At 32.5% G+C, this 9145-nt stretch overlaps 1 protein-coding gene across 1 annotated transcript; it reads left to right on the forward strand.

Annotated features, from left to right (window-relative positions):
- The first annotated feature begins 5847 nt into the window (after positions 1 to 5847).
- LOC118742160 lies at positions 5848 to 7238 on the forward strand. Its single transcript, XM_036474123.1, has 3 exons — positions 5848 to 6281; positions 6526 to 6655; positions 6718 to 7238. Exons 1-3 carry the CDS (start codon positions 6149 to 6151, stop codon positions 6968 to 6970), a joined length of 516 nt encoding a protein of 171 aa, XP_036330016.1. The 5' UTR covers positions 5848 to 6148; the 3' UTR covers positions 6971 to 7238.
- The last annotated feature ends 1907 nt before the right edge of the window (positions 7239 to 9145 follow it).

Consider the following 9145-nt stretch of genomic DNA (forward strand, 5'->3'; position numbering starts at 1 on the left):
TTAAGGCGCACAAAATTTAATTTACCTTTAAATGTTAGTCAGATTTATAAGCGATCCCAGTGTCATATTTCATCTGAATCTGTGTGCAGCCGTTTCTGAGTTAAAAGAAGACTTGCATAGTTTCAGTTTTTATATCATCAAAATTCAAACTATCTATTTTTATATTTTATAAAACTAGAGTACAAACTCGACTTTTCAAACAGATAGAAATACTTTAAAAAGTATTTTCAAAAAACGCCCAAAATTTTATCTCTTTCGTCTTAAGCTGAGATCCCACGATTGCCGCAAACGGACCAATCTGGAACAATTTTTATTGTGCTGTATTGGAGCACAATAAAAAAGTTGTCGCAATGAAATTCTGTACAGTCACACGGTTGCCTCTTTTTATACAATTCTCATTTCCGTAAGTTGGCGAAAAGCAATATAGTGGCAATAATTGCCCCAAACTTATCACACGATTGTTCGAGCATGCGGCAATCGTGACCATAAAGTGTTGCGCTGACCTCTAAATTCTGTTTTTTTCTCTGTTCTGTAAAAATGGCGTATTCTTAATAAAAAAAAAGTAAATCAATTGCATCTGCTTTGTATATTGCGGGCTCATTTTGTGCAAATTTGTTGTTGTTTGAAAGCAAAGAAGCAAAAACTTGTGCCCAACGAAAACTCACGCATTTATTTAGAAGTTTGATTGTATAGTTTTTTTATTTTTCGACGATAACTGCAACGGGCTATGTGGAGTTCAAGTTGCAACAGTTTTTTTTTTAATTTTGTTACGTAGAGGTTTTTTTATTCATTACAAGTAAAGATAGCACCTTAACATTTTGATCAGTCTTGACTTTTTTCTTCTGTTGTTTAATGTTAATTTTTTCCTATAAAACCATAGCTCAATGTCTAGTAAAAACCACATAAGTCCAAATTCCAAACTTTATACAAAAATTATAAACATTTCTTAAAATTTTGATCACAATTCAATCGTTTTTAATTTGGGTTTCTAGAAAAAAAATTGTTTTGCAGTTTACAAAGTAATTTACAGAAAAGAAAGTGCACAATACCGTCAGCTAAAAATATTATAAAAAATCAACAGGATCTTTTAGCAACTTCAAATCTCCACCTTATTGTACTAAATTTTAATGAGCTACAAAACTAAATAACCATTTTTTTCTAGAAATCCAAATTATAAACCATGGGATTGTGTTCAAAAGTTTAAGAAATTTTTATAATTTTTGTATAAAGCTTGCAATTTGGATTTATGCAGTTTTTGTTAGACAATGAGCTATACTCTTATACGAAAATAATGAAGATTAAATAAGTAGAAGAAAAATAGTCAAGACTCGTCAAAATGTTGAGGTTCTACTGCTTTGTCGTGGGCTGTATTGAACTTTTAAGTTTTTTTTTTAATAAATTTATACTGTCATGGCAGTCCGCCATTTGGTGACATAAAAGACCTTTCGTATTCTTCTCGTATGAGTTTTGCTTGTGGTGGTATATATCGCGGCAAAGATTCCGTTATCGGACTTCAAGAAAAATTATAATTTCACTACAAATTAAATTAAAAGTTATGTTGCTTCCGAAAACAAGGATATTAATTTCAGTGATTTTTGGACACATAAGGAAGCAAAAAAGTAAATTATTAATAAACAGCCTAAATATTGATGTGTAATGTTCACTTCAATTGCCGCACAAGAATACAATAAATATTGCCGCAATTTTAAAATTTTCATTGCCCCATGATTGCCAATCGAGCTATCACACGATTGCCGCACACGGGCCGTATTTGATTGGGCACAGTAAGCACAATATCGGCCTCTATTGCCGCATGAGTCAATGTATTGTCAAATCACACGATTGGGGCATAAAATGAGGCAATAATTGGTGTATTGCGGCAATCGTGGGATCCCAGCTTTAATCTCTGATATATATATATTTCAATTAACTGAGAATTTAATCGAAATTTGATTTTTCAAACACGCGCTAATTAAAGGTGAGAAGTAAAGCCTTTTCAAACCCATTCAGATTGATACCCTCTTCAAATAATTAATTTAACTTATTAAATAATTTCAATGTAACTTTTTAAATACATGGGTTTGAGAAGTATTTATAGAATTTTCAAACCCATTACGATTTTTATCCATTTTTTGATAATTCATCTAACTTATTAAGTAATTTTAATGTATCTTTTTAAACACTTGGTAACCCTCTTCAAACATTTCAAAAGTTGAAACTAAAGGTTTCTTTACACTCTTTCGATTGCCACCCATATTTTAATATTTCATATAACTTGTATCCAACTTAATTAAATTCAAATATTCAAACAGGTGGCAACCCTTCTCAAAAGTATTTTCAAGCTAAAACCTTCTTAAATTTCCTTTGTCTGACATTGTGATATATATTTTAATTAACTGAGGCATTCGGTCGAATTTAATTTTTTAAACATATGGCAACTCCCTAAATATAGTTCAGAAAAAAGTCTTTTCAAACCCATCTTCATTTACACCTGTAATTTAGTAGCTCATTTAACCTTGTAAATAATTTGAATATAACTTTTTAAACGGGCAGCAGCCCCCTTAACCCTTCGGACGACGCGCTTTGAAAGTTACACGAGAGGACGCGCTGCGGCAATTTAGCCGCAAGTTATATCTCAAATTTTGACTGCATTTAATTTTTATTTATGTCGAAAAATCATTCAAATAAAACATTTGAATAATTTACGTTTATAACTAAAATATACTATAAGCATTTATTTTATTTTTTAATTTTTATCCGTCATCATCAACTTAAAACGGATTGGTTAGTAAATTATTTAAAAAAAGTTTATGAAATTACAGCAAAGTACCATTTCAATAAGTTTGAATATTCAACGCAAATGAAAATTATTTTTAGTAGGAATGCGTGCGCAAGTTCTAAGTGTTAATAATTACTTACCTACAAAACTTGCTCCTTTTCTCAATGCAATTGCATGCATAGACCGACAGGTGAAACATACACAAACAAAGACATACACATATATATTTATATATATTAGCAGCCGTACACACATACGTGGATACATGCATGCGTGTTTGAAAAATACTTATGTATGCCACACACACCAATTTCCCACCGTTGCCATGCCCATCAAATTAAGAAAGTTTTCCAATGGGCATGCCAGCCGGTCGGTTAGTATTGTGGCTAAGTAGTAAGTATTAAATTCTTTTAGTTTATTTACAGCTTGAAAACATACATTTATACATACATAAATACTTACATACATATAACCGTTGTTTTGATGAGACATGGTGTGCGAAGTGAAAGTGGAAGAATGGTCAATTATTGCACTTTGTAATTGCACTGCAGTTGTTGCATATAATAGCGAAAGTTGGATTTCCTTCATTTGTAAATACATATGTATGTATATATAGGTAGCTACAACAATTTTATGACTTGTGGTTGCAAGCTTTAACCACTTAAAAAGTTTTACTACTTTACTGAAAAATTGTTTGAAGTGTTAAAACAGTGAAATACAAGGCTTGAAATTGTTGAAAACAAACCCATAAAAGCCTACATTTTAATTACACATATACGTATATATGTATGTAGTAATAATTTAGTAAGAATGTCGGTATGGCTCACAGTGGGATTTCGGCGGAAAAAACTTAGTTTGTTGAACATTCAGTTCTTACTTTTAGATGGTTTATCCTTATAAAGGCCTGTGTTCATTTCTCAAGAAAAATAATAAGAAATATTTTTCATTATTTCTGTTGTTAGGAAAATTACTTTGAACAACAAAATTAAATGCAAACAAAATGCATGTAAAGAGCAACAGTCAATAGTTGCGTTCCCCAACTTTTCTGGATTAAAACCTTTAAAACTGTCAAAAAGCAAAAGAAGCCAGAGAACCGAGTACGGGAACGCTTTCTGGTGAATTCCTGCAAATTCTTGCAACTTCTTTCGAGTTAGGGAACGCAACTAATATATGTATATAAGTACTGTCATTTATATTTTCTCAAGCGTATGCTGGCGTTTAAAAGTCAATTTAATTTCAATTTAATTTTTCTACTGTTATCACTTGATCTCCCGCTCTCTCTCTCTCTCCCTCTCTCCCTCTTAACGCTGTTAAACATTTTTTGATTTTTTTTGCAAAAAAACCTTTCACGACTAAGGCCGATCGGAATCTTTCTCAGCGAAAAGAGAGCTCTCATACATGTACATACATACGTATATACGCAAAGCCCAGGCTGCCATTCCTGGTGGAGCTAGGAACATCGGAGTTTTTTCGGTTTCTGTACTTCTGCCAGGAAAAAGCTTCTCATAAATAACCACCTGCCGTTTGGATTCGCCGTAAATTTTTAGGTCCCTCCCTTTGATGCACGCCCAAAACTGAAAAAGAAGCTTATGTTGTATGTGGTTTTGTTTTTAGTACCCTCGTCTTTTTCAGAAATTTCCGCAAATCTTTGCAATTTTTTGTAGTTTTCGCTTTTCGTGGATCTGTCTCTATTTTTTCGAGACTTGAGGATTATTTCGGAACTTTTCCGGACTTTTTTATACTTTTCGAAATTCCTCGCGGACTTTTTTGGCATCCTACAGAATTTTTCGGAAATTGTTCCGGAGCATTGGGTTTTTCATTCAAATTTCAGGAATTACTTTTTTGGCCTTTCTGAATAAATCGGATCTTTTGGGCATTTTTTGTAGATTTAGTCAGTAAATTTTTTAAGCTTTTTAGGATTTCCATATATGGTTTTTGCACCTTTGGAACTCTTTCAGACCATTAATATTTTTTTTTTTTCAGAAAATTTTCGCAATTAGGTGCTAGTAAAATCAAATTTTTTCGATCTATGTAAATTTTTTGGACATGTGGATTAATTCAGTACCTTTCCGGAATATTTTCTAATCTTCGGATTGGGATTTTTTTTGCGATCTTTCGGAATTTCGTGAAAATTGTTCAAAAAAATGTCGGGTATTTGCAGAAAATGTTCGTAATCGTTTAGCGACATAAATTTTTTGAACCCTTTTATATTTTTTAGGGAGTTACGTATTATTTTGGAACATTTTTGGAACTTTTTGTACTTATCGCAATTTTAGTTTGCCTTTGTGATTTTTTTTGTGCTCCTACAAAATTTTTTGACATTTTTTTTGGAACAACGGGGTTTTCTGAAATTTCGGAAATTTTGGTAAGTAAAATTTTATAGACCTTCTTTCTTATAATTTTCGCGCCATATCAGATACATCTTGGACTTTTCGGGATTGTTCGTGTTTTTAAAATTTTTTCGACTTTCGCGGATTCGTCCGGGATATTGTGCAATTTATCCCAACATTTTTACGGGCCTATGGTTTTTTCAGAAATTTTCATGTTGTTTTCTTCCTTTTCGAGATATTTTTAGGATTTTTGGCACATTTAGTGATTTTCTTTGAGAGCTCTAAAATTTGGTCCTTACTTTTTCGGAAATTAATTTAGGAAGTCTGCGATTTTTTTGACTTTTCCGGTGTTTTGGGGAATTTTTCGAAACATACTTTATCTTTTCGGCATTTTTCTCGAATTTTAAATTTTTTTAAACAAATTTAAATTTTTAAAAATTAAACTAGAATTTGTTTGTGCATTAAAATATTAACCCAAAAAAAAGGAAATCGGTACTTGGAATGACCCTTTGCTTATATCAATATTTATATATGTACGTGTGCAAACATATACACACATTAGCGTATATTTGTACAGCGTTAACTTGCAAACCGCTGATATATTTCATTCACAGGGCTGATTAAATTTTTGTTTACATTCAAGAAGTACATACAAAAATAATATAAATAAATAAAGTATAACACTAAGTAGTATAAGAGAGCCTGAATGACAAATAATCTCAGTTTTTGCACATTATTCGAGCGCAAGCTAAGCTCAAGCGACAGTCGCGTTTCAACATTTGCGAAAAACAAAACAAGCGAGGCGCGGATGAAGCGCGAAAAAAAAGAATTCAAACAAAATATTGATTAAAAAATTCAAGTTCATTAAAAGGCTATCTATTTAAGTTTTGATAACGTTTGAAATTAGTCATTCATAAGAAGAAATTTCACAACGAATAAAGGTGTTATAGAAGAAAAGTGTTAACAGAAATCGAAGGCATTTCCAATATAGTACATACGTATATACAAAGTACTTAAATTTTTATATATAGTATATACAATGTCACTTGGACCACACACACTGTTTACGCAATGTTCTTATTGTTGTTGCTGTTGCTGTAAATTGTTGCTGCTTTTATGGGTGGCTTGTACATTGCCCGCGCCAGTGGTCAGGGCAAGCCCGGCTTATCGCGGTATGAAGATAAAAAGCAAAAGCTATGTCCATGAACGGAGCACAAATTTGTGTATTATTTAGCTTGTGCTTATGCTAGGCATACATAAGTATTTGCTTGTGCATTAATATTTTTAAATTTAAAAAAAATATTACTTAAAATTTTTCACTTTTGCTTTTTTTTTTTAATCTCATCTTATCGCATACCCTTCATAAATATACCTATACTTGTATTAACTTACGCGCAATAATCATCGATTTTTCAGCCAGCTACTACGATAGCAAATGCACTGACGCGGAGACCGGACGCGAGCTCTTCATTGGCGAGGCCTTCACACGCCCGGGTCAATGCATACGGGTACAATGTTTAGGCACTCTACAGCTGTGGCAAGATAGGTATGTGTGTGAACTTTTAAATTTTGTGTAATTTCTTTGAAAATTGATTTGATCTTTTCCAGATGCCAAGTACCCAAATTGCAGGGCAATTGCAGTGCAGTGCCGCCTGGCAATGAATTTCTCAACTATCCACACTGCTGCCCGCTGTATACATGTAAAACGTATGCGACCAACGAAATGGGTGAGACGGAGGAGATACGAACATATGACCAGTATGGTTCATTGAGAATGACAAATATATCGCAAGTGTTCAATGTTGATCCGGCCAAAGGAAGTATACCGGGTTCAGGTGTTATGAGACAGTTTGAAATTTGAGCGTAAGCCGGAGGATTTTGGTACTACTTGTAAAAGCTCTAATTTGTATTCGATACTAAATATGTACTACTTGAGAAAGGGAGTAATTTTGAAAATTGAACTTAAAATGATATTCATGTTTAAAAATTTTAAGAATTTCTAATCATTAATGTAATATAATTCATATGTAAATACACACTTGTGGTAAGTAATATCAAGCAGAAGATATAGTTCGAATTTGTTGCTCTTAACTCAACTTTATTAAACTTATAGCTCGTTTGAAATGTCAGCTTGAAGTGGGATATGCTTTACTTGAATATTTCTCTTTTTGTGTAGCCACTTGAGGTGAAGTTTTTTTTTTTGTGGTAGAAATTATAAGTTATATGTTTGCTTTATGTCATTAATTAACCGTAACTGCAATCTGAGCCGATATGTTAAGCAGAAGAACATTTCAAAAAAAAAAAAACATTCATTATAATTCCATCAGGAAATCAATTGTAGTTTTTTTACAGAGTAAGAAGATTATTTAGTAAACTTAAATTATGAATTTAGGTGCGACTGACACTGCTATGCATAGAAACACAAAGGCCACGAGTTTAAGGCCATATCTATGAGCTTTCACTCCCTCTTTCTGAACCATTTTGAATCCTTAACGATACTCGTCAGGCACTTAAGGTTTAAATTTTCCACATTCTGAAGGCCACTAAAGACAGGAGGCCTCAGAAAGTGCAATACGCTCCGGACAGTTACAGAGAAAATGGATAACTATCTCCTCCTCTTCATACTTTTTGCAACTCCAGCAGCATCTCTGGTAAGGAATTCCAAGTCATTCTGCGTGGTTACCTAAGGGTCAAGTTTTTGCCGTGTTCCGCATAGTACAGCCCATTGTGCTTTCATATCGGCTCCCAAAAACAATTTTGGCACTAGACTCATAATCTGGGAGGAGTTGCAAGAAGATATCAGCACTCCACCTGATAGTATTTACATATTTGCAGATGGCTCGAAAATTGAAGGTAAAGTAGGAGGAGGCGGTCTCTAAAAATTTTTTCTAGCCTAAAAGACTTCCAGGCTGCAATCAAAGCTCAGAGCATTTTTGAGTTCAAAGATTGCGCCGGACTGCCGCCTATACCTACAGAAGATGGCCAAGCTGAACGGACTTCATCTATTTTTTATATATGGGCTACAAAACTGCATACTCAAAGAAACTCTAAAAAATCTGTATAAAATTTTAAAGTTTGCATAACAATTTATTAAATTTTTCTGAGCTTTGCCAAAAGTTTACAAATTACATTTTTACCGTAACGGTTATGCTTTTTTTTCAAAGAAGTCAAAAAATAATCGTTATTTTTTCACCCACATGTTTTGTGTCAAAACGAAAAGTTACAAATTGACTTTTATTTTTTCGGTTAAAAATAAATTTATAAATTCTAACTTTTATATTTGACCGAAAAAATACAAATCAAGTTTTAACTTTTACTTTTGACTGAAATAATATCAAAATAACGGTTAATTGCTGACTTTTTTAAAAATATAAAAAAATAAATAAATCATATAGAATTAACATTGCTTGGCTCACAAGCATCACATTGCTATATACAAATGTTAATAAGACCAATTCTTTCCGACTGACTTTTTTAATTGAAATTTTGAAAATAACTATCATTTTCGTTCCCTGGTTTTTTGCTTTACTTAGTATGAAGCTCATTCTTATATAAAACTAGCGGAAAAAATTTAAAGAGAAAATTTTGCATATATGTATTGTGAAAAACTCTCTGTGCCAATACTTTTTGCCGTGAGTGTAAGTGAATTTTTTTAGAAGTTTGCCATTACCTACCGCGACCGCTGTTAAGAAAAAACCTGTTTTTTTGTTTTATTTTCTTTTTATATATTGCTACACCCTGCTATCTTATCAGATATTTATGTAGAAAGTTTAAAATAAACATGAAGCAATTTGAAAAATAGAAAATTGGCAATCTTTCATTTGCTCTTGCTACCCTACTGCGGTTCTTCTTTTAGTTTGTTTTTGCTTTTTTTCCATTTTTCGAATCCTTATTTGCTCATTTGGTCAACGAAAATCTAATTACAAGAGAAATCCATTTCGCCTTGACATAAATTGTCTAGCATAATAAATCATTTGGGGCTAATCAAAAGCTAAACCACTGAGTGTAGAAACAGAAATGTCCAAAACTGGTATGA

The sequence above is a fragment of the Rhagoletis pomonella genome, unplaced genomic scaffold, assembly GCF_013731165.1.
Source record: "Rhagoletis pomonella isolate Grant_MI unplaced genomic scaffold, Rhpom_1.0 Rhpom_scaffold_00001, whole genome shotgun sequence".
Lineage (NCBI taxonomy): Eukaryota > Metazoa > Arthropoda > Insecta > Diptera > Tephritidae > Rhagoletis > Rhagoletis pomonella.

Bases quoted from the DNA above. Each gene is read 5' to 3' on its own strand.
- LOC118742160 (XM_036474123.1), top strand. From the start codon at position 6,149: ATGTCACTTGGACCACACACACTGTTTACGCAATGTTCTTATTGTTGT. The intron at 6,282-6,525 runs GTATGAAGATAA...TCGATTTTTCAG, and splicing joins GGCAAGCCCGGCTTATCGCG to CCAGCTACTACGATAGCAAA. The intron at 6,656-6,717 runs GTATGTGTGTGA...GATCTTTTCCAG, and splicing joins CTACAGCTGTGGCAAGATAG to ATGCCAAGTACCCAAATTGC.